We start from the raw sequence: 26615 nt of genomic DNA, 5'->3' as shown, positions 1-26615 counted from the left end.
TTTTAGCTATCATGGAGTTCCTCTGAAATATAACATTGGAACTGCCAGAAAGAGGATACTGGATACGGAGTCTAATCCAGTACAGCAATTGCTAATTACCCAGGCTCCCCCAATTCCTCTGCTTATAAAGAAGAGGTATTAGCAGTGCTATTGCATGAGTCTTCACATGTACACACACACACTGCCCTTCTGTCCTGCCCAAATAAGACCAATGTAATGTGGTGATGAAATTTCTAGCAGCTGCTTGTGATTAGTCCCTGATAAACTTCTCCTACTGTTTCTATGGATGAACTTTCTCATTTGTAGCACTGGAAAAATATTAGTTTCATGAATAGACAGTGCTTTAACCAACACACAGTAATAACATTGCGAGGTAATGAAAGGACAGTTGTCCAAGAAGCCAATTTATTGTAGTAAGGAGACATAGATGAGTGCACAGAAATTTGTACTAGATGCATAAGGTGGATTTAGTTGAGTTCATAATGGAAATTTAGGTAATATGTTATTTACTTCTTTAAAATATGCATGCATATGTTTTGGCTGGTAAATATTAGAAAACTAACCATCCATTTCCTAAGCACTGAAGGGAATAAAAGCAATACTTCTTTATCCTGAAAGCTTTCCTAGAATTATCCTATATTTGTAAAGTTAGTTAAAATATATATTTTCACATATTACTGTATGCAAGGTTGCCAATTCACTTCTTTATTTTTCAACCTCACAACACTTTGTGATTTTTTTTCCTTTTAGCCATCATTTCTTGATAAATGGGATTGCCTAAAAGCTCTGATATCACTAAATGGAAGTTTCCACCCCTCAGGTTTGCAGATGAAATCTTCGAAGTATTAACTGAGAGTTTTCTAAAAATCTGGAGACCAGAAAGGAAACAAATTATAACTTTCTAAAATGTTGTTTTAAAGTCAGTCTCATGATGTTTTGGGTTCTGATCCATCATTTCTGATTTTTTGAGCTGATCATATCTGCATGCTGCAGTGTATAGACACAATAATCTGTGTTAATGGTTTGTCTAGACTTCTTTTACTGTAAGTTTTCATTCACACACATTTCTTACTTGATTTTGCTGGATAATTTGTTTGAATCAGATCATGGGATCTTAACCTCTTCAGGTCAGAGATTTTAGCAATCTCTGCAGTCTTTTGACCAGTACTCAGTCCCTGCTCTAAAAGTTACAATGTAAGCCATAGCCTTAATAAACTTCCCCAGCTTCCTAGGAGCTCTTTCATCTTTCATCTTCCAATGTAAAACTGTATCTCCATTTAAAAAAGGCATGAGGCTTTGATTTGAATCCAGTGACAAATCATTCTGGTTTGCCTAGATATGTCTAGACTTCAAATGTCTGCAGTCTTATTACTACCGTGCATTTTATCTCCTTTGCAAACAGCGTTGCAAGTATATTAATGCTGAAATGAAAGAACAAAAAGCTGAAGAAAAATTTATCAGTCCATAGAGGACTTGACCCAAATGGATACAATGCTTACAAAGATGTGACAGCAAGCCAGGAGCCAGATAAGAGTGCAAGCTTGAGCAAGTGTCAAAAGATTAGAATCTCTTTTGGCAGGATAAACTGTCTCAAACCATGGTGAGGAATGAGGATAAAATTGCAAATGATGGTGTGCACAAATGGCAGAGCGGGGATTCAACGGTGCAAGGACCTTGTACGTGGTATAACAGTATAACTTCTCTTAACACAAGCTTACAAAACCACAGTCCTCTGTTCCTCTGTTTATTCTGATGAATGGTGCAAGCTTACCTTAACACAGACACTACCTGAAACACCCAATTTAGGAGCACAAGCAATGTTGCAGAGATGAAGACCCACCCTATACCCTCCCACTCTCCCCCAAAAAACCCAAAACACAACTCAAACATTCAAACAGACAGACCTCAGATGGACAGATTTGTCCTCAGAAAATGTCTGGAGTCAGTCTCCACTGACTTCATAGGGACCTGGAGAGAACTACAGTTGTGATTTTCAGGTAAACAGAGTTTGTTCCTCTCAAATAGGTGCGAACATCTTAAGGAGGAAGTTGATATGGGTAGTCATGACCCATACAGTGTGATTCTAATTCATCTTCCTACTTCAATGGCTTTTTGACAATTTGGTCATTCAGCTGGCAGAGACATAAGAGAAATGGGTCCTGGAAGACAGCCAGCACTATGGAGCTGGCCTGATGGATAACCAGAATAATTATTCAAGTGGATAATCTGATACAACTAAATATGTATTTTTAATTTCATATGTTTCAAAACCTCTTATCTTCTGACATGTTTTCAAACTATGCTAAGCTAATGAGTCCTGAGGAAGTGTAAAACCAGATGTCGTACATCTCTCTCTTAGATGTGTTTCTTCAGGCAGTCTTAAATTATGACACTGGATTCTCAAAGACTGGGGCAGACTTGGCTTGGACTTTCATGGGCATCTGATTTATTTCCCCCAAGAGTATGTTGTGCTCTTTTTAAGAAGAACCTCTTGGAGGAAGGGGAGATTATTCCTTCCCTTAGGGGCACTGAGCGTCCTCAAAAAGAGAAGACTCAGGAGACTATAGGACGAACTGAGCAAGTAAATAATAGAAAGGGGGCTGGACATCATGCATGGTTTGGTTTGAAAGATGACAGCAAAGATGACAGAGCAGTCCAGCAGGTTCTGGAGGCGAAGGGAGGAATTTCTAGAGGACTAGAATGGACAGAGCAGAAATTGCCACCGATCAGAAAGCTGTTAAGTTAGCTGCAAACATGAACTACCCTTCAAAACATACTGGACTTGTAGGAACTCTGTAGAAAATTTAATTTCTCTTTATGTCTTCTCTTGTCTCTGTTTTAAAAAGCTAAGTTTTTAGGTTTCAGTTTTCATTCCAACAAAACTTTTACTTCTGAGCCTGATGCAGATGTACACTAACCTTACTTTGAAAGAATCATCCAGGGCAAAAAAAATGCTATTGACATATTGTAAACATGTAGTTGTACTAATCTTGGCAGAGAAACACAAGAAGCCTTTAATATGACAGTTATATCATAATCATAAACCAGTAGTTTTATATCATAAAACCACTCATAAGGTACTCACTGGAATGATTTAAATCCACAAAAATCACAAAAGTATTTCAGGGAAAATAAAGTGTGCAGCCCCTTTCCCCATGCCTTCCTTACTGCTCTCCTGTAAGTAAAAAAAGAAAAATCTCATTTAGCTCTGTGCTCCTTACTGCATGAAGCAGTAAGCTTCTTGGTAGGTTCACTGATACTTATTCTGACTGCTAAGCTTCAAAACAGTTCTGAACCTCAGCCATTTTACGAGGCCAGCAGTGATTTGAAAATATCAATGCCTGTCATTTACATTGAACAAGGCTTGATTTCTTGGACTTGACTAAAAATCCATTCACCTGTAACTACAGAAACTAAAGAGATAGGTCAGGCAGTGGGACCTTGTGTATTGATGTATGACCATTTTTCCATTGGCTTTGTGGAAATTGTGCTAAGTTTCTTTTTTTTGCAAGAGCTAGGTAAGTATGTTGCTGCTCTTTCATGAAACAGATCACTTTTAATTCCTTTATTATTGCATTTGGATGTAAAATGCTTATCTGTAGAAGATCTGGGTACACACTACAAAATTTAGCTCAGAATTAGGCAACCATTTCTGTGACAACCCCCACATGGCACCAAAATAGCTTCTCTGAAAAGGAGTGATATGAGGCACATGATTAAATGTCAGTGAATTCTAAAGACTGTTTCTGCTAGGGAGCACAAAGAAAGTGATCTTGCATTGTGCTCTAAAATGTCTTTACCCTGTAACCTGATCTGCACAGACTGATGGTTCTTCTGCTGTGCATTGGCTCTTTGACTCCCTTTTGACTCCAGAAGGTGCACATGTCCATTTGTGTGATCAAGGTGCATGATCTAGGCTGAAATAGCCTGTCCTAGGGAATGCTCTGCAGCCAATCTCCTTGCTTTCAACTTCAGGATGTAACACTACAAAGGGTAAGACAGGTCTGAGATAACAAACATGGTCATAAATTTCACCCAGACTAGAACTAGTAGCCAAAGAAGAGAGTACAGGTGTGAAGCACTTTTGTCTATATTTCTCAATGATCTGGGAAAACAGACTTCTGCCAGCAGAAAACATGGCATAAGTGCCTTTGCATGGAGATTACTCAGGCATGTGATAGGCCACTTGCTGACGGATATTGGAAGGCTAATTTTCTATTTCCTCCTAACTGAAAGCATTAAGCTTGTACACTGTGGTAAGTAAATAGGTTCCTAACTGTACTGTATTCACAAAATATCTCTCATCAACTGCAGTGCATTTCTAAAAATTGCACACACTTTCCTAAGAACATTCTGCAAACTTTATGGCATGTTATTGTCCCTTTCAGCTTTTCAGTCCCCACTAGTCTTTCCATATACCATATTCCCATGATAATTATTCTCCAGTACTTATTGTTAAGCCACACTAGGGACTCTGTTTCTGTACTAGAAGCACTACAGAACCTGAGCCTGAACAAAATCAAAATCCTCAATGACTCTCACCAGTGGTCACTTGAATAAACAGAATTGCCTTGAGCATGCAAGACTCCTTATCATGTTACTCAGTAACTACCTTACTATACTTTAGACCACAGACAGATTTGCAGTCTTCTCTTCTACAACATTCTTAATGCAAGCCACACAATATACTTGCCTGTACACACCTTGTTAACACAGAGTTACACAGAGAACAACCCCTGATCCACAAAGACCAGCAGTTTTGTTGATGCTACAGTCAGGAATAGCAGCTGCAGTGTGTTGTAACTTTAGCTAAGAGTAATTGCCCGCTGCCTTAGACCACACATATAATTCACAGGCCTAGATGTATTAAACCTGCAATTAAGATCAAAAGAACACATTTTAGTGGATAAAATATGGGGTGTGTGATCTTTCAAAGTACAGGCTGGAAATTTCAAGACTACAAGCTGAAGTTTGGCTCTTCAGATACTCAGGCAAATTCGTATAAGCTGCTTGGTTTTTAGAAGTAACTAGCAATCTCTTTATTATTTGTGAATGTTTAGTATTACTGACAAATAGGCCACCTATCTGGAAGTACCCAATATGGACTGAGAAAACTAGGTTTTGGCACTCAGATACAACTGCTCCATGAAGCTTCTATTCATTGTAAAAATCTGCCTTTTTTTTTTTTTTTTTTCCTCCTCTGACTGTAGGCTGTTTTTCTCTCATGAAATGGCTTTTTTCCCCCTCAGCTCAGATGGTTGCAGATACTTCGCAGGAAAATACACAGAGAACAAAACTTTACAATGTTTCTTGAGTCTCACAATAACACCCCATTCTGACAGGGAAAAGAAAACAGCTATTTTGTGTTCATAGAGAGACAAGCTGGCAAATTTTTAGTCCATAACTAATATAATATTCTAGTATTTAATAAAAAAATAATAATAGTAATGAAGATTTTAAATTTCAGACTACAAGCAAAAATAAAGGCTTCATACCTCAATGTGTTTCTACTATAACAATCTTGTCCTTGGTTTGTTTCAATGATGTCTTAATAAAAAATTGAATATGCCTCTGATTTCTAAAATTCGCCACATATTTGATCATGACAGTTGAAGAACACAGATAATACTGGAAAGACTTCAGTGGTAGTCCTGGCTTTTTAATATTTTATTCATTTAAAAATACATACTTTGATCATTTTCTCTAAGTTACCACTAAATTTTCAGTCTGCAGTCTGTTTTGGTTAAAGTATGAAAAAAAAACCCTGATGGCAGAATTCAGATTGGCCTTTGAGAGAGGGTGGATGAGGTTTTGCTTTTCCCCATTTTTTTCTTTATTGCAAATAAATTTTAAGCACGCTTAATTGCATATTAACATTTCACATTCCTTCTGATTCATCTTTCTATATTTTCTTATGATTTTTGAAATCATGGTTGTTCAAACAACACTTAAACACGTGCTTTACTTTGCAATTGTTTCAAGTTATATTTTAGACTAAGTGATGCCATGAATAGGGCTGATTATAAGCATGTCTTCAAGATTTTCTTGAATTGGATCTTTTGTCAGTAAAAGAGCCACCCTGCTCTTTCCAAGTTCTGATTTGAATATTTCATACACATCCATTCTAGAAAAGTGAAGCATTTTTTATAAAGATAATTTTATTTTAAAATAACTAATGCATTAGTATTGTCTTACTCATTGAAGTAGAAAATGTTACTATCTTTATTTTGCCTAAGGTCCTCTTTCTTACCTTGATCTCGTTCATGTACTGCAACATAGGAAAACATTCTATTTAATGGTGGGGATTTTTTTTAATACTACAGGTGCAATATGCTGTAAGTTCATATCACCAATCAGTAGTTTTTGTTAACTGTTTCTATAACAGATCTGCTCATATAGGTTTGATTACGTATGTCTGGTTTCAGCAGAATTGTTGCATCAGTTGTGATACCCTTCCTTATTTTGTTCTACACAATTCACTATCCTTTCAGCTTCTAGATTCATTCCTTAACTGGCAAGAATGAAAATCTTATTTGCTATTTAAATCTAATTTTGCATTTGTATATGACACATCATGTCTACCATACTAAATTATTCAGCAAAATTGAAAGCATTCAGGGCTTAACAGTCTGCATGGGTCAATTAAAAAATATGCCAGATAAAACTCTATTTGATACATGTGCCAAAAGTGACATGCAGAAGCTGGTGAGTAGATTCAAGTAAGTAGAGGGACTTTTGACAATGCTGTAAATGTAGACATCGAGAAAATCTGTAATGGTTACAATTTTTTTATATGAAATTATATAGGATTAGGAAGCACCAGAATAAAGAAATGCATTCTATAATATCTGTGTTTCAAAGATTCAAGGCTGAAAAAAGAGAATGTAACAGTTTAAAATACAAGCCCACAGTACTACAGGACTTACTACATGACAGTCATAAGCAACTATCTTTAGAAATAACATTCAGTAATTAGCAGATCACAATGACAAAATATCTTCCTTCAAAACTTTGCATCACCAGTTATGTATTAACACCTCATTACTCAATGGATTTTATTATCACATTCCTCTAAACATTGTTGCCTTTTGGATATGAGTAATATCAGGAAGCACTGCAGAAAAGTTGTGGAACCTTCAGTTGTTATCTAAAAAAACCTTCCCAAGTTGATGAATTTTAAACCATTTTGAAGGTGGGATACAGCACTTTAGCACTTTAAATTATCTTTTTAAGATTCCAAACCATAAGAAAATCCCATTTGACTAGCCTTAGAAAAACTATAGTGATAAATATTGAATTTGTGTGAGACAAAAACTTGTGAGACCTGCAAAAGTATTTAAATGAAAATGAGCCATTTCCAGATGTTTCATATTATATTTTTGGTATAGGATTCTACCTGTCTTCATTTAAATTATCTAGGATCAAATTCTATGTATCTTGTAAGTAACAAGAGATGTTGTTTAGCCCCAGGCCTAAAAGTTTGAGCTGTGTAGTATCCAAGAAAGCCCAAAGCATATTCTTCTGGTGATTATTTAGTGCCTCAGAAGGAAAAATGAAAACCCCTAAAACCCAGAAACACAAAAATAAATGTTTCTTCATGCTAGTTGTAAAGATATTCATATTGTATTTCATAGCAGTTTCTCTAGGACCAAAATAATAGGGTCTTTAAAAAAATTCAGTCTTTACAGTGACGTAATAGGTTTTAAAGTTTAAATAATGTAACATTCGTGTCCGCATTCCATATGTCTGCCATTTCCTTTAGAACAGGGAGCATTATAAAATAAGACACTGAATCCCTTCTCTGGAAATGCATATGAAACTGCCATACTATATGAAATCAAGGCTTTTACTGGCCCACAGTCTACACAAGGATATCTATGATTACACAAAACATTAGTATTAAGTATCTTAATTGGATTAGTTTGAAGTAATAAAAGATAGGAGTACCCAGTAACAAAGCATCCTCAAAAAGCTATATTTACTATGCTATCCAAGGGGAAAAAAAAAAAAAAAGCCAGCTAAGAATTTAGCCAGGAATTGATGTCAGATTCCTGTTTTAAGATTAAGAACTTCATGTTCAATTATTGTTTGTTACTGAGATACTGAATACATGTTCGTTTGCTGTCTTTGGCTGTCTGTTCTCATACAGTGTTTACAACGTACCTTTGTCACCTTCAAATGGGTTGTATTTCACCTGACTTTAGTCATCTGGACAACAGTCCTCTAGTCAAAGGTAGGCCTCTAGGCTTCCTCTCACTGGGGTTAACAGAGAAAATAAAGCACCTGCAAAGGGCAATTTATGTCACTTTTTTGTAGAAAGAGATGGTTTGCAGTGACAGGTGCTCGCACCACTGAAGTAGGGTATGACGGCTCCAAAGCCAGTCCAAACTACATATATCAACATTCACTCTTGAAACAGAACAATGCCCAGCACTTTGCAATTTTCATCTTTTCCTATGACTGACATAGTTTTGTATCCAGTTGCTGTGACACCAGAAGCCAAAGAACCATGAACTAAAGCTCACTCTCACACCCCAGTCTCATTCCCCACGTGTGACTCTCACATCACACAGCTCAAAAGGTTACCAGTATTTAGCATAGCTGGAAGAAGAACATTTGTCCAGGTTCTCTGTTCATGTTTGCACATCTGGGAATAAGATTCCTGTTATTAATAAGATACTGTTATTAATGGACTACCAGGATTCTGGCTAGTCCAAGAGTATCTCCACAGGAACTCTGGAAAATTTGTAATGTTGCAATAGCTTCTGCCTAGGAAAACAAAAATATAAAAGTAACTATAAACACAGCAATACTACATCAATCTGTTTGGAAAACCAAAGAAAGAGGAGATAATTTCAGCTTCATTTCAAATTTTAATGCCTTTCTGTAAAGCCCTATCATTCTGAGTACCCACCCTGTGTTTACCATACTGATGTTTATAAACAATGGTCTTTTTTACCTCAGTCTTTGTTTTTACTAGGCAAAGCTCTTTCCCCCCATGAGTGGCTCTTCATTACCTTTACCACTTGCACCTGCTCTCATTTTTCTCAAATGTACTTTTTGAATAAAATGAGTATGGTATTTCTGATCAGATCTTATGATTTCTGCATTCCTGCATATCTCTACTGGAAATACCTCAGTCAGTATATCCTAGGGTCACAATTGCCTTTCCACCAAAAGACCCTGAAACCACAGAAATTCCAGTGACCCTTTAGAACTCCCTTTCTCTGGCTCTCACTACTACACTTTAGAGCACCTTTAAGTGAGAAGCCTTGGAGCATGAAGTGCTCAAGATGAGAACCTTGTTTGATACAGAACATATGTGCTTAATTTTATATATGGTATATCATTTCATGAGCTTCAGTTAGCTTTGTAGGATCTTGGCCTATCTCCTCAGTCTATAAATAAATAATGACAGATTTATAAATAAATCAGTTTCTAACCAGCTGAAACTGTGTTATCTTTGTAGCTTTTACCAATCAATAGAGCAGCATGAATGACAGGCACAGGTTCTGCAGTTTTAAAAAAAAATCTGATAAAACAATAAATAAATATAGTTACATGTAAGTACCACATAAATATTTTGATGCACTAGCACAAAATATTTCATATGGCATCTCAGAGTATGCCCAAGCCATTTACATCCATGGTAGGCCAGCAAATGCTTTTTAGCTGGCAGTTCAATGTTCTCCCAGTATAAATAGATGATCAATCATTCTTTGTTGTTATTGTTTTAAAGAATAGCTTGAAACCCAATTCAGAGTGAGTGTTTGTACTCACTGTTCTTTTTGTTCTCTTATCAATACAAGTCTTAATATTAAAAAAGTGCATTGTTTTCATCTGGCTGCTGGAGTCTACATGTTGGGCTCCCCTGTCATTTTTGAAGTTCTTGGTTGTGGGAGAGTGCAGGTGCAAACCTGCAGAAGAGACCAAAACTCTGTGAAGGTAGGAAGTAAAGAGCATGTCAATCTATTCAGAGAACAAACACACAAATAGAAACACTGGAGAAAAATCCATTCCCATGCTGAGAATTACTGTATTACAGTGTAGAGCTTGTGTTAAGATGAATTTGAATTTCACCTGTTCCGCTCTCTCACAGGAAGCTTACAGAGAGCTAAACTCCAGTGCCTCATTTAAAGCCTGATGCCCGGCAGAAGCGTAAGGCAATGTGTCTGTACTGTTCTCATGTCAGGACACATGGATGTCCCATTTTTCTGTAAGATGTGGTATGAATAATGCTTGATTTTAACTATGTTGTCACGAACCGTCCTTGTCACGTTCCTATCACGATGAGGACTCCATTCCTGCAATCTCTTCTGCCAGGGTGGAGAGGTCACAGGATGGTGACAGCAGCCAGGCAGCGGATTTCAGCCCTGGTGCCTGTTTTCGGTCCAGCGTTGATGAGCACCCAGTGCGAGGGCTGACGGCCAAAAGGCCAAAAGCGTGGAGCAGTGTGATTGCCGAGGAGAAGAGGGTTCTCTACTTTCCCAAGTTCTTGCTTTATAAGGCCCGGGGTGCTGCTCCCCAGCTGGGGATGAGCTGCCTCGTAGTCACCAGGGCTGTCCGCCTCTCGCTCAGCGTGCCTGTCCCTGTCCCGGGTGAGCCCAGGCGTGCCCCTCACTCTCCAACCCCTCGCCCTCCTTCCCTGCCGCCGCGGCCCCGGGAGGCCTTGCGGGGAGCCCTGGGCTCGGCCGCAGGGCCGCCTCGGGCAGGTGCTGGCGAGAGGCGCTGCCCGGGCCGCCGTCCGCGCCCTCCGCTCCCTCTCCGGAGGGGAGACAGCGCCGGCGAAGGGAGAAACTCCCCCGATACACCCTCCGCCTTCCTCGGCACCCTGCGACGCCACCCTCCTTTGAGGGTGCTGCAGAGAGGCGGCGGAGCGCTGCCGCCTCCTCCTCAGCCTCCCGGTGCACAGCCCCGGCTGCGGGCAGCGCTTCTGCCGGGCAGCTCCAGCGCCCGCTCCGATCCCGGAGTTACCCCGGGAGAGCGCTCGGCAGGCGGGGAGCGGGGCTGGGGGGGGGGGAGGGCGGAGGGGGAGGGCTGCGCGCAGATCCTGCGAGCGCTGGTCCTGCAAAATGCTGCACGCCCAGCTCCCCGCCGGAGGGGGGTAGCAGCCGCTGTCTTCGCCGGCTCCTGCTTTTTTGCAAAGGCTGTTGCTGCCGCTGGACGCAACCTTCTCCCGACATGGAGCTGCTGCCACCGCCGCCGCTGCTGCTGGAGTGAGTGAGTGAGTGTGACGGGCAGAGCTGGCCGGCCGCATGGATGGATGTGTTTAGCTTTGTGAAGATTGGGAAGCTCTCCGGGTAGGTGTTTGCAGCCGCTGCTGCTGCTCCGCGAACCGCTGGCGTCCCGCGGCTGCGGGCGCTGCCCCTGCCCGGCGGGGGCGGGGAGGGCTGGGGGGCTGCCCGGCGTGGGGAGCGCCCGCGCCGCTCCCAACTTCCCTGGTAGCGGGGCGAGGGTCTCGGGGGTGGGGTGGGGCGCTGGGTGCTCGCTGCCCCTGGCACCTGCCCGGGCCGTGCCGGTGTCGCCGCGCGGGATGGGTCGTCGCCCTCTCCCTCCTGAAGGGACAAGTAACGCGTCCCGCGGTGCGGCCGCAGTTGGGCGAGAGCGGTGCCCGCCGTGAGACGCCGGCGCCAATCTGAAAATGCCAAAGGGACGGCAGGAGCCGGAACCGGGGCGCGGTGGTGGTGGTGTTTGAGGGGTGTGTTGGTGTTTGTGGGGGGGGGTGGTCGCGACGCCTCCGCGGTCGCGGTGCGGGTGTCGTTCGCGTGCCGGAGCGGGGGTGAAGTTCCGAGGGAGCGGAGCGGGCACCGCCTGGCCGGGCCGGGCCGCGCCGCCGGGGTGGGGGCTCGCCCTGCCCCTCCGCTCCGCTCCCGCGGTACGCGCCGCTGCGGGCACGCCGGGTCCCTGGAGCGGTGTTTTGGGAGAAGTGGTGACATCGTCGCCAGTTTCACACGGCGATGGTGCAGGGGCGCGAGTGGATTTGGCGTCTCTTTTTCCTTGCTTGTAAGGCACGTACTTCTCGTTGTTTAAAGAGTGGTTGATTTGTATTATTTTTCTCCATTTCTTTGTTTTCCGAATAAACCTTCCCTTGACTGGCCTCGGAGTTGTGGTCTCACACTATGGACTGTTGCATTCGCAGCCGGTTGCCAGGCCTGTAGCTGCATAGATAGAGCAAGAGGCAAAACAGCCCCTGTTAAAATGTTCCCACCATAGTTAAGCATAACTGGAGGTAGCTCTTCACAGTTACACATCTCAAAGATGCAGTACGAAAGTTCTCGAGTCACAGGGTTTTTTCAGGGTTCTGGTGTGGATAATCTTCCTAAAGGATTTAGCTTTGATCACTGTAGCTAGAAGTGTTTCAAATTCTTATGATTCAGTGGTTCCTACACCATAGTTACCATATGCTTTTCTGTTTATGAAGCATATATGAGGCTGAAATGTGATGTTGTACAAAAGGGGGAAAGGCCTTGCTAAGGAAACAAATCCACAAAAGGTGGCTTGCTCTGGTGACAGTCAGGTAGGGAGCTTGTCAAAATGATAGATGGTCTTTAAAAAAAAATATTGCATGGCTGGAAGTTACAGAGTGCCACAGGTGCAGGTGTTGCCTTTATCCCCCAAAATTCCCACCATTGCACCTGGCTGTGATTACAGCTCTGCTTGTGGCGATGCCAGCACAGAACAGCTGCTGTCATTCAAGCACATCATTGTCTCATCCTGCTCACAGCAATTTTTCGCCATGTGACAGCGCCAACACTAGCAACCCGCTCAGCTTTCTTTGGGTCGTATTACTGGCTGATACCGCTAGAGCTGCAGCAACAGTAACTACAGTGGAAACTTTGAGGAGAGGGAAAATATGCTCACATAGATAAGGAAGAGGTCATGTAGTATGATATTTATTTCCAGGTGATTGAATTGCGTGGCCTTCTCTATTTGTTTGGAAACAATGTTTTAGAAAAGCTCTCAGGTCTTCATGTCACACTTGAGCTAGAATCAAAGGAAGAGAAAGGGATGTGCCACTAGAAAATGTTAAGTCAGGTGCATGGCAGTGTTTGGATAGATATATTGTAAGCTTGGTCTTTGTAGGTGCGTATGAAATCTGTAGCTTTCTGCATACTTGAAGACACAGCTCTTACCAATGCTGAGATTACTATTTAAGTAAAGGCAGACCATAGCAATTCTCCAGAAGAAGCTGGAAGTTCCTTCTGAAATGAAATTGCTAGTTTCAAGGCTCATATCTGAATTTGAATCAGCATGATTCAAAGATATTAAGTACTTAGAGACTGTGTTTATCTTGTAGATTGCAGTAAATAATTTCTGCACCAAACTACTCTTTTTGTTTCTAATTTTCCAGTTGTTAAAAAGACCTAACAGTTTACACAGAACTTGACTTTACTTGCTGTTTCCTAGGTAACAGCCAGGTATCTGTTCCAATTTTATGAGAGCTTTATGAAGCAGATAGGTTCCAGTATAAACCCCATTTTTAATCCCTCTGTGCATTTGAGTTGGAAAAGTAGTTTGCCCGAAAATACCAGTTCTTTGTTTGCTGTTAGAAGGAAGGCTTTTCTGAAAGAAAGGAGTGAGATGGTAAATAGTATTTAACTGAGATTGTGATCTTACAGGCAGATTACTTAGAGAAAGTTGTTTTGAACATGGCTAGTGCTGAACTTTTTTATAATGTTCAGTCTCTTTTAAAATTTTGTTGGGCATTCAGGTCTCCTCATTTTAGGTTGCAAGTCTGCCATTGCAGTTTTAGTCTGCAGCCTTGATTCTGCAGGCAGTGGCATAGGTAAGCTCTGTTATGAATGACTACTGGAAGGGATGCTTCCTAAAGTCATAGTATAATTTTAATAGATCTGGTGAGAATTTAAATTTTGTTTCTGCCATTTAATGTATAAGAGACTTTATCTAGAATAAGCTTAAAATGGGGTATAAACTCTTAGAAAGTGGCTACTGGATATAAAATTTTACATAGCATACATAAAGAAATTATGTTTTAATTATCTGTGCACAGGTTTTTTTTTATGTGATGGCTGTGTGTGTAGTGTCTTTTAGAGGCTCTCATTTCTACAACTACTTCAACAGTTGCCCATATATGCTAGGTAAGTGGGGAGTAGGGGCATAATCTGGAAAAGGATTATATGCAGAAATGGAAGAGAATGCCAAACTGGTTTTATGACAAATGTGGTCTCTGGTAATCCTGTCCTTTCCTTGCCTTTGTAGGTCTGTCACGTTGTGTACTATGCATAAAAATACAGATGCTTCATGATAAAGTTTCTGTTGATTTTGAAAGATTGGAGATACCCATCTGACATTGAAAACAAAAATACTGTGTAGAAATACTGATCACACTTTCCCTGACATAGCCTCTTTCCCACCCCCCTTTGGAAATTCACCAGTCTGGTAATAGTCTGGAACAGATGTTTTGGTATAAATCTTATGGTGTCATTCTCTGGAAGAAAAAAACCCAAAGAAACAATCACCTTTTATGGCAATGAGTTTCCAAGTGTAGAGAATGATTGACAAGCCTTGTTTAATGGATCAGTATCTGATGCAGAGCTGTACAAGCCAAGTGAATATTTCTATAGTTTGGTCTGCATAAGCATGTATGGTGTGGTAGTGTCTGTAGTTTGGGAGGGAGGATTAGTGGGATAGATAAGATGCACATAAAAATTGCCAGATTAGCTTGGGTCAGAAGTCTGTCTTGCCTGGTATTGCTTTTAGCAACTGCTTGGGGAAAGTGTAGAATGAGGACAGGTAAGGAGTGGTGATCCTTAGGCATAGGTACAGACAATGGAGGAAGGACAGTGCTGCTGTGCTGAGCATGAAACAGAGTGTTTTCTGATCACGGTAAATCTGAGTACAAGGCACAGTGTCCAGTTTCTAGTCAGTACTGGACAGATGAACTATGAAACAATAGGTCAGAACAGCGAACAGAGGTTATAAAGAGTTTAAGGCTGTATTCATGGAATATATTTTTAGTTAGAAAATCTTATTATTGGGTATGACTGTTTTTGTGATATCTGTAGAGGTCAGTTCTATTTCAGGGCTCCCACAGCAGGATGTAAAACTTTCATATGGAAAGATGGCTGTCTGGATATCACCTGAATGTGACTGAGGGGGGTAGTGACCCTCCAGAGTTGGTGTGTGTACCTCCTGTGCGCCTGCTACTGTTTGTAGCTTTGCCAGATAACACTGGGGAGAAAATAAAATGTCTGCTTGAGTGGCCATCAGTCTGTAAGCTGTGGCAATACTGGTAAGGGTAGGGTGGACATTTCTGTCACACAGTTACTTCTGCGGGAGAAGTTCTGAACTCATGAAGTCATTTGTCATCAGAAGAGAAGACTCCAAGAAATAGGGCTGCAGTATGGGGTAAGAAAGTACACATCTGCACTATGTCATTGTAGCTGTTAAAAGTATAATTAATGGAGAGTTAACCTGATAAAACAAACAAGAGGATACCAGGAAGATTTGGACCAGTCCTTGACAGTCATGCTAATTTGTGGTATGTGGTAGGTAAATTTGTCATACCTGAATCTTTACTTTTCTGCTCAAGTTTAGCATTGCTATCCATTATTCTTGAGTTTAAATTTATGCTACTAAAACTGGATGTGAATAGCCATATCCTTTCTGTACCTCTTGGAATGAGCTTTAAAATAACAACAAAAAAACCCCCACAGCCCTGCATGCTCTTCTTTTCAGAGAACACTCATATATGGCTTTTCCCTGTGATTATGCTAAACCTGAGGGTGAGTTTCTAACTGAGGAGGAACCTATTACGTAGTTCTTTCTCATTGGGGTGGATAAATCTTGCATTCTCATCTTTCGTGCTTATCTTTCCATAACTGGGAATCTCTAGTCAGGTGGACTGACTTAATACCTGCACAAATGTTTGGGCTTTTGGGTTCTTCCTGCTTATAAAAGTGAGGGTGTGGATCCTTATCAGTCTCTCACTTTACAGCCTATGTCGTAGCCCTGTGCTCAATTTTGTTCTCTCAAGATACATATGGTCTTTAGATGTCCTGTCCTACTGATGTGAAAGTTTCTCTCCTAGATCTGTCTTAAAATCTAACAGACCAGAAGCTGTGCTTGTAGATTCTGAGTACTAGGCCCTGTTGTAGGTTTTGTTGTTGTTGTTGTTTTGTGGTTTTGTTTGTTTGTTTGTTTTGTTGTTTTGTTTTTTTTTAACAGGGAATAGGGTTGCTTGGCTTCATGGTTTAGGTTTGTTTTTTTGTTTGTTTGTTTGTTTTTTAGCAAAGCAGACATATGTTTTCTAGATTTAAGGTTCTGAGATTAGCCAGTCTCTTGTTTGGTGGTGTCTTTTTGTTTGTTTGGTTTGGTTTTGATTTTTTTTTTATTTTTATTTTTTAAGGAATTGTAGAAGATTTTGGGATGCTTCTCTGTCTTTATCAGAATAGCACCTTTCTTTACCTGTGATTTTCCTTGCCTGCTTTTTATTTTGCTGTGAAGTTTAAAAAACCCTATCTTAATGGAAAGACAATTGAAAGTGTGATTAACTTACTGATGCTGTTTTGCATATGATTTTTGGAACCATTTTTATGAGTACTCTTTGAAATGACAATATTGTAGCTTGTAAGTTATTTTCAGTATTTACAAAAGACTCTGTCAGTAAGAAAACCTATGATTATCCTTTTTATGCTCAAAGGAGGTAATTTAATTCTAAAAAAGATTTTATTATACTGGATGATAATTCAGATAACCATTAATTCATTTCAACTTTTTTTGTTGAGGACTGCATTACATTTAGTGACATATTTGTCTAGTCACATTAATATAAAAGCTTAACCTTATATTTTATTATTTGTTTTTGTTAGCTGACACACATAATAAAGACACGTGCTTTAATGTTTCTGGTGGTAATAGTGTTGTATCTCGTAATGGCTTCAGCAGTTTAGAGATTTATTAAAACCACTCCTTATATTATGAACTGTTGTAAACTTGCCAAGTGGCCAGTGAATGATGATGCAACTCTGCTAAATATGTATGTTCTCTAAATGCTGTTTGCCTAGTGATACAGCTCTAAAAAGATGTAACCAGAAGCAACCTTGTCTCTTGAAAATTTGAGAAAGCAAAAAATAAGAAAATAAATGCCACAAGTAGTGCTTTTCTTTCCCCCCTTCTACTAATTACTAAATAAAATGAAATGAGAATTTTGAAAATTGATACTCTGATTTAAGAACAATCAAAGCATGTCCAGGTTCCATGTAATATTTTTATTTCTAGGAAGATTGCTCTTTCATTTACTTTCTTTTTTTTTGTTTTTTAAAACTTCAGTCTGTGGTGTCAAATCATTAGTTGACAGGGTTAAATCCAGAATCTTGGCATAGTTTCTTTTATAATCGTAACTTGCACCAATGTTTTTGTGTGTATGCATGTTTAAGGCAGTCTGTTAACATTTTCATATGTTTTGAGAAGATAGAAAAGGTTGGGGTTTTTTTCCCCACTACATTCACTGGTACCAGGAAGAACCTGAGGTGTTTTGTAGTTTTTTGTTTAGTTTCTTTTTGTGGAGGTGGTTTGGTTGCCGTGCTGTGGCTTGGGTTTTGAGAAACCTTGCTTTTCTTTTCAGTCCAACAGATTCATGTGAGAATTTTCTGTTAAATTGAAAAAAAAAAATCTTTAACCGTAACAGTAATACAAAATGAGGGTATGTTTCCATATTTTGCAACACTCTAGGTCATTACAGAAGTGTATCAAATTGTTCATAGAAAATACAAATCATGACTTGAAATAATGACTGGATAATACATTCTCTCAGCTCTGTCTGTAATGTGGCAGAGAAGGGGTATTTTACTGCTCTTGACATCATTTTCAAGCAGTTATATCAGTGTATCACAACTTAGTATCTGACTGATGCGATGAAGAATTGAGTAAAGTCATGTGGGAGATACCACCTCCTGTAAAATGAACCATCATCTGGGAAGGATCTGTAAGTGCTGAAGACAAATAATGCAAAAAATGAAATGTGAGGAAGGGAAAAATAATTTTGGATTCCAGTCCTGCTGTGTCATCTAAAAGTAGCTCTGTTAAATCAGGGAAGACCATCCAGGTACATGAATTACTCATTTGCATGACTGTGTGCACATAACCTATTTGGATCTACCACATTATGGAAGCTTTTGGTGCTGACAAAGTATCAGTGTTTAAATATTGTAGGGACATGCCTTGAATGACTTCTGATAATACCAAATTGTACTTAAACCTGCTTTTCATAATCATGAGTAATGTGATTGGTTTTGTGACATACCTTCAAGAAACTTGTGAACTGAAAAGGTTGCACATTCGTTGAAGGTATGTTTGAAGACTTTTTAAAAATTATTCCATTGACTGGAAGTGAAGCAAATAAGTATCAGTAGTATAAATTCCAATAAATAATTGCACATTCAAATCCTAGTAAAATCAACACTACTTTAAAATCCAAACATATGAAAGTACATTGGAGCTGGAAATGTGAAGTAGTTCAGGACTCGAAAGCTAAGTGGTCTCTGACCTAAATCAGGACCTGGCTGTAGAAGTTTCTACCAGTATTCCTTCAGTGAGGAGTCTATAGAAACTCCCTTTAGTAGGTTCATTATTGGCTATAAACTGAGAAATTAATTTTCATTAGTTTTAATAAGCAACATTTTGAATTATTATAAATAATCAAAATAATTAGGGCAATTGTCAGGTACTATAGAAACGTGGAGAGATAAGATTCTGGAGAACAGGTGGATATCTTGCAAGATTTTGAGAACTGTTGATAAAAAAATAGGTTTATATAGAGAATAGAAAGAAAGTGGTGAAGGCAAAGGAGGAATATTTGTGTGCTAAAGTCAGGTGCTGAGAATTAATCTTTTTATGATCTGGCTCCTGATAGAGTTTATTTTTGGCTTTTGTCTGAAAGTTTTGAAACTCTAAAGGAAAGAGACTTGAGATATTGTAAGGTGTTATGACCTTTTTGAATTTATAGATAACTAAAAAAAAAAGTATGTATGTGTGATGAAAACTATGTAGTCATTTACATTAACAATTAAAAAGACCAAGAAGTGTTCCTTTTGTTCCTTAGAGTTTATTTCCGTACATTTAATTTTTTCTTTGTTTTTGGGAAGTGGAAGAGAGAAAATATAATTGTTGAAACCAATCGTGTTTAAGAAGAAAATCTAAAATCAATATCTGTAAAATTTTTTAGAACTGATTGTACCCTGTTTAGGATGAAGGTTTTCATTAAGGTTTTTTATATGACTTGGTTTTTATTGTTCAGATGAACTGTCAGCCCTTCTTGTGTAAGTGGTCCCATATTTGTATAAAGTATTTTCCAGCATTATGCAACCTGTAGGGTTTTGCTTACCTTGCTTATAGATTTTGCAGTTTCACTGTTTGTTTTTAATCTTGAATTTGTGATTATATGACTCTGGATTTGGCAGTAGTCATATGTTTGGAAAGCAAAATGCCTGTTATTCTATGGCAGTAAATGCTACTAGGAGTACTAGCAGTTGCACCAGCCATGTAGAACAAGCCAGGCACGTGTTACAAGCCCGAGCTGTGTGTATTTCACTTTGTGCTCTGTGCTGGACTGAAATAGAGCAATAGAAAACTGGAGAAGAAATCTAAGTAGTCTGTGTTTAAGCAGTTTAGTAGAGGCAGGATGCTTCATATTTAGCTGAATGCCTGAATGATGGCGCTGACTTTGACTTGCTCTAAATAAGGCTATCACAAGTTTTAGACCTTTATGCCACAGAAGGAAAAAAAAGTAAAAAATTGAAGGCTACTATAGCACTACCTTTAAAGCCTTACCCACTCTATAATCATAGAATATGCTGCGTTGGAAGGGACACATCAGGATCATTGAGTCCAACTCCTGGCCCTGCGCAGGACACCCCAGGAATAACACCATGTGTCTGGGAGTGTTGTCCAAACGACGAAAGACTAAAGAAGTGGGCTGTCTGTTTAACACTGCAATACATAGCAGGTTGCACACCCATAGCAGAGAAAAGACAAGTGTCAGTTGTTTTGACCGTACATCGTGCCTGATAAGTCAAAATGTAGTACATATTGTGTTCAGGTAGAAATGATCAAATTTCATATGCTTTTTTTACTGGTGTTAGCTTATGGATCATATGAAAATTGCAATTTAAAGGCATCTGCTTTTCTTGATTTTTATTGTTTTACTTGTTGACAACCTCTGATGATGTTAACCAAATGGTTAAGTTTTATCTTTGAAGAAAATTTTTTTTCCAGTGAGACAGCAGATAGTTTTCTCATGAAGTTGGCTATCTGCTTACATTTTTACTTTGCATAATGTATTGTACGTTACCTGTCATGTTTACAAGGAGGGCCTTCTCCTCTGTCAAGGCACAGAGTGAAGAGGGACAGAGAAGAACTGCACATGGGGGGTGATCTGTACTTCACTATTCTGCGTTGAAGGCAAGGTGAGTATTGGCTACAGTGTGTAATAGGGGAGGAGCAGCAGAGGTAGGAAGAGAGAAATTGGAGAAAGTAAGTTAATGAATGTTTTATTGAATGAGGGCTTATTTGCCATGAGTGAATTGAAGTAATTGGTCAAGACTAGCTGATCTTTATGTGAAGATGAACTTGCGTTGTTGCCTGGATAGGAATTTATTTGCTTCATAAGGCTGGTTGAATTAATTGCTTAGATGTGCCGTAATCTGCATGACTGCTGTTTGAAAAAAAGGAAGAATACACTCCAGCACTGGAACAGAAAGAACTATTTTTTTCCCTAAGATCTTGAGTTTCTTCTTCAAAGTCTTTCTTTCTCCAGGGGTTTCTGGTGGCTGAGCTTGAACTAACTCAACACATGAAATAACAAGGTGGTCCCCACTTACCTGGTGCTGTCTAAAAGACACTATAATTGGGATGGTGCCTTTTCTCAGGGTAAAGCTCATCCCCTGAACTGGATCACTGGTGAGCCTGTGACTTTTTTTTTCACCCTTTGAATGCACGTAACTTGACTGCAAAATCTGTAATATTTGGGAAATGTGCTTATGTTTCATTCTGGCTTAAAAAAGTCCAAAAAACCCAGAGCATTTCTGCTGGTATAGATATCTAAACTGGCCTGGCAGAAGTGATCAGAGCATGTTGTCTTGGGCAGCAAGGTGGAAGGGGAAGGAGAGAAAGTGGAGCTTCTGGTGTCTGCTCAGCTCTGTTACATTGCACCACATTTGTGGTGGGTGCTGCTGTGGGAGAACATGGAGATGGAAACCTCCCTTCAGTTGCCTCTGGGAACTGAGAAGGCTGTGTGAGAACTCCACATGAGAGCAAATCTGGGGAGAGGGGAGTATCCTGATAAAGATGAGTTGGAATGAGGAGAAGCTGCTTCAGCCCCTCTGAAATTCCTCAGATCTTTCCTGGCTTCTCTGGCTTCCCTGTCTTTTCCTGCCTTTGAAGCCTGTTCTGCTGCCTTCAAGTGACTCGGCTTTGTTCGGGCACCTGTGGAATCAGGTGCAGGTTCTGTGTGCTAAATGCAGCTTTTGTATATCGTGCATGTCCTGATGTATCAAGGTATTACTCCCCTGCACCTGTGCCATACAGTCTAAAGAAACTGGCTTCCTATTATTTTTGAAAGCAGATTTCTCTTCATATTTTACCTTATTAGGCAGGAGAGGAGTGTGGTTGTCCAAGGGATTAATTTTCATGGATTGCTTGTAGAAGATGAACTGTCCAGGACAAATGAGATTTTTTTTTTTTGATTTTTTTTTTTTTTAAATTTTATCTTTTAAATAATGAATATGTGTTCATTCATAGCAGTAAGGTCGCAGTTATATCCTTTCCATATACATGTTTTCCAGGTTCTGGAAGCTGTCTGAAGAGATAAGAAGTTTCTTTTCAAATGCTCTATTTCTGAACTTGGAAAGAACATTTTCCAGAAGCAAGTGTAGTGTGTCTGTGCTGCTTCTGAAACCACAAAAAATAATTGCAGAGTACTAATGGCTTGCTTTTCCAATGCTCCTCATTTCTGAACTGGAAATGGAAGTTTTATTGGTGCATAATTAGCCTGAATTTTTAATTTTGCTTTGAACAATGTGGCTTTCTCTTTTTTTAACACAAATAGAGTAAACTTTGAGGAGTTTCCATATGGTGATTTTTTAACTCCTTCCATATCTTCTGTCATTCCTTATACCTATGTGGCACTTCAGCAGCCACCTTCCTTGTTGGCCACTTTCATGCTTTGTGATGTTTACCCATCAACTCTATCACATCACTGAAAATGCAGTCTAAAAACGATTGTGGTTAGATGGATCTTGAAGGATATGTCTAAAGGATCACTCTAAAAAACCTCAAAACAAATTATTCTGTTGAAAAATTTTAATTTAGAACTACTAAATCTCTTCTGGCTTGGGTGCTTTATTGTAAAAAAAAATATATATCAAAGGAAATACTGTCAGAATGCACAATTAAAAACAATGTAGTTTTCACAGTTGGTTTTTTTTTTACTAGATGGCTAATATCGTGAATGTGCATGACTAATATTAGTCATTAAGAAGACCACTTTATAAGTAATGTTCTTGGAATATGAACAGTGTAATACAAGTCTGTTTTGCTTTAGTTGACATGCTTGGTCAAAAAACTTCCAATATCTTTATTTTTGATACTGAATATATTGCATATTTGTTTACTGAAAACACAGTTGTGTTTTTTTTCAAAGCAAAATATTGATTATTCTTTTCTTTTGATGGCTGTAGTAGGCATTAAGGTACTGTGACAGGTCTTGTTGAGAAAACTGTGTTCTGAAATGGCAGTGAGGAAAACTGGTGGATTCTTTGTCCCTGCCAGTTGTTTCCATAGTTGCCCTGTTGCATTCTAGTTGTCCATGATGTCTGAGTGTTCTGCCTGGTGCACTGACTGTTTAATAGATTTTAATAATAACCTGTTATGTGAAGGGTAAAGGAGGAATTTCACTCTTTCAGATGTTAGTGCAAGCTTCATCCTTCATCTCAATGAAAGTACTTTATATTTCTTTAATGGCAGAACGTTGATTTGCCTTTTGTTGTGTTTTCTAAAGTTCGTCTTGACCTCACAGTGTTCTTTGGCCTTGTAATGGATAGACAAATGTATGTTTGTGGAAGTGTGTCCCTTTCATTTGTGTTCATTAGCCATTAATGTCAGAGTTCATCTCCTTTTGTCATGTTACATTCTGGTTCTCAAAAAGAGAAATTCTGTTTTTATGTTAAATGTTTAAAATGTTTCTTTCATAGGACAAGGTAAATCAGCACTAGTTTGATTTTTCTTTCCTTTTTTTTTTCCCCCTCCCCCTCCAGTGGTTCATATTTCAGTTCTGCAATGAAGAGTTTTCTAATTAGAGGACACAATACCTGTTCTACTGGATGTTATCTCAAGATAGCTGACATTTATTTTAGCTGCATAAGATATGACTGGTAGTATTGTATACATTTGTTAAGCAGGCTGTAATCATAACAACATAATCTATCTAGTGTTCAAAATACTCTTTTTTTCCTTCTCTAAATGTGGTGGTAAGCAGAAAACAGTTTGTCTTCAATTTCTGTGGTACAATTTGCTGCTTTATTTCCTTTTCCCCATCCCCCTCCAATCAGTTTCCCACTCGAGCAGCTTTCTTTTGCTAGTTCCCCCCTTTCACAATGAGTCCTTAATGCTGACTCACAAGTTGTTGTGATTGCTTGGCGGTATTGGCAGGAGCACACGCATGTGTATGTGAGCACTCTGAGCACAAAAAGACACCTTCTTGCACCAGACTTTTTGGAATTAATTAGTTCAATATTTTGGCTTTTAAAGGTATGGGGGGGAATAGGTGGTTTGAGCTTTCATTTATGCTTATGTTCAGGGGAAAACAATTTTGAGCATTAGACAACAAATTCATGGTTGATTCTGCCTTTAGTGTATAGTGGCGGGAAGGCTGAAAGTTTGTGTAGTGTTATGTGAAGTCAAAAGGAAACTTTGCTCTTGTTTTCACATGTCTTTGCAGAAGTTTGATAGGACAGCAGGACTGCTTTGTTTTTCAGATACATACAATAATTTTATTCCCTCTTTACTTTGTCATTTTTATTCTTTGTGAACTGAACAATACAGCCCTCACAACTAAAATGCAGTGGATGTGTTTTCCTTCCAGCCAAACTGTGTGAACACTCCATAGGCCAAATAACCTTGTGTACAGCGTTTCTTTACTCAGTAAATAACAGTGTAACTTGAATCGCAGCCAAAAGTTCCTGTGCAAACTTAACTGTTGCTCTGATTTCATCTGGTAGGACCTGCTGTCCCAGATGCTGGTTCTCTCTGTCTGATCAGCCACAACTGGCCCCTCATACTCCAAGTGGAGTTAATGAAGTGCCTTCAGCGCAGTGCTGCAGTAGCAATTGCTGTCAGGTCGGTTGAGGGAAAGAAACCTGCTATACATTTTGAGGTCTGCTTCCCAGTTCTGAGGGAGTGCTTCTACATGTGACGGTTCCCAGGCTTGGCAGACTCTTCAGCAGGGATGTTAAATTTGCATTACATTTCCAGATGACATAATCTGTTCTTCAAACTGACAAACTTAGTCCAGCAACTGTTTTGAATAATTTACTGAAAAAACAGCGTTAATAATGACAAAGGAGTTGCATGTTTGGGGGCATAGAGGTGTGTAAATGCACCGCTGTGCACACATGCCCACTCAGCTCACCATACAACTCTTATAAAATATGTATTGAGAGTCTTTGCTATATAAATCTAACAGTCATTTTGAAGGCAAAGACCATGTCTTTCCACTCTCAAGTTAGACTTTCATAACTCATGTCTATTGCATTGAAAGTTATGGTTCTTCCACAGTAGAAGAAAAAAGTACTACTTCATCTCTGAGTAAGATATTTCTACAGTTCAGGGCATGTTGACTTGTTTAGTATGTTTTGACATATATCAACATGCACAGAAAATGCAAATACTTAGTGATAATGACAGTGATCAACTGGATGGAAAACTTACCTGTGTAATCATCAGGCACTGACTCTGCCTGGGCTTGATGTAAAGATCAGATCACATAGTTCATCTGTCACCTGGTAAAACAGAATCTTATTCCAGAAGAAGCTACTAGTTCTAATTGCTTAGTTGTTTTGTATTTTCTTTGATGTCAGGATTGTGGGGTGTGGAAAAAAACAATTAAAGACAATTTTTTCCATTTATTTTTCCTCTTAGGAAGAACTGGGTGTTTGGTATCTGGTTGTCTGTAAGCTAATGAATACTGACTTCCAAATGAGGATGCCAAATCACCAGTTGGTTTTGAAATTTAAGGCCACCTTTGGCATTATACCAGTTAGATACGGGATGTTAGTTAAGAATTTTCCAAAGGACATGCTATTTCCATGTGGAATTGTTTTAAAATATGCTTTTCCAGTGCATAATTAAAAATACTTACACACGCTCAAATTAAAAATGCGCTTTTTCCATTTTGGTTTTGAAACTGTCTGCTTTCCTCTGTTCCATGTCCCTATAGATTTTAAGTAATAGCAGTGGCCTTTTGTAGTGACAAAAGAGTGGATCACCTGCAGTCTGTTCAGCTTTCTTTTGGATTTAGCCAGGAGTCTGCGCCCTTGGATGGGAACTCCATAAGCACTACTGATAGACATTTCTCTGTTTTCTTTTTATTTTTCCTTCTCATTTTTACTTATGCAGTTCAGAAAATCAGGAGAAAAGCTTTTGCTGATAATTAGACTTTTGGGAGGAGCTTTCCATGCAGGTTGCTGGGTTATAACTTCTTAACCATTTGCAAAAAAACCCCTTGTATTTTCCTATGTGACTTTTGGAAAACCCATTAGCATTTATTGGCAGGATCTAAACCCAGAAGGTTCTGTTCATCCACTACATAAGGAATGGACTTGATAGCGTTTTGTAAAGAATGACTTTGTTTCCATTATAATGGGTAATGTATTATAAAATCCAGTGAGACAATCCATGCACACCAAGAGGAAAAACTTATTCATGCTGGTGAATTTTAATATTTGGGAACTGATGAAAAGAAGGAGACTTTCTTAGAGATACACAAAACTAAATTTTCAGGTGAGGTAAAGCATTGGATTTGATATTTATCCTTTTTTTTTCATCAAAACCATTGGACTTTCAGAGCAGTTATAAAAAAAAAAAGGAAGAAAAGACAAAATAGACTTGAGAGAGAAGTTTTATGGAACAATGTATACATCAAAAATGAAGCCCTGTCCAGTAGTTGTGCTCTTTGCCAGCCTTAACTGCCATCAAGAGTAAGATCTTTCTGGAACGTTATAGTCTGATAGAGCATAAAATGTGTTAGAATATGCATTTTTATTGCATGTAATTTAACTTCTAGCTGGTGAAATTAGGCAAAAAGGTTCAAAGGTCAGTCAGCTACAGATTTCAGCTATCTTTGAACTTGGTATAAATTTGTGGATAAGGCGTCATGAGGAATATCTGTAACATACTTGCATTTTGGGAGATGTTCTATTTTATTTTTTGATGTAACATATTGCTACTGCAAAGAAAACATAAGCCTCACGGCTTTCATATGCTTCATTGGGAAAAGTGTCCTCTCATCCATTTTCCACGGGCTGCACTGCATAGCGCTTAATTCTTAATACAAACTATAATTTAGAAGGATATTCAGACTGTAGCAGTCTGTATATGTT

At 39.2% G+C, this 26615-nt stretch overlaps 1 protein-coding gene across 3 annotated transcripts in view; it reads left to right on the top strand.

The window, feature by feature from the left end:
• The first annotated feature begins 11096 nt into the window (after positions 1-11096).
• The window catches only part of FRMPD4 (FERM and PDZ domain containing 4), a 299385-nt gene continuing 283866 nt past the window's right edge, over positions 11097-26615 (top strand). Inside the window, exon 1 of one of the 3 annotated variants that reach the window (XM_027725242.2) lies at positions 11097-11300. In XM_027725242.2, coding sequence (XP_027581043.1) covers positions 11260-11300 — 41 coding nt within the window. In that variant the 5' untranslated portion in view covers positions 11097-11259. The remainder of the gene's footprint in view (positions 11301-26615) is intronic. The other 2 variants (XM_039379942.1, XM_027725237.2) reach the window with 2 other exon arrangements.

Source organism: Pipra filicauda, unplaced genomic scaffold, assembly GCF_003945595.2.
Source record: "Pipra filicauda isolate LSUMZ 115617 unplaced genomic scaffold, ASM394559v2 scaffold180_size1756469_pilon, whole genome shotgun sequence".
NCBI classification, from domain to species: Eukaryota; Metazoa; Chordata; class Aves; order Passeriformes; family Pipridae; genus Pipra; species Pipra filicauda.
This window is presented reverse-complemented; position numbering and strand designations above follow the sequence as displayed.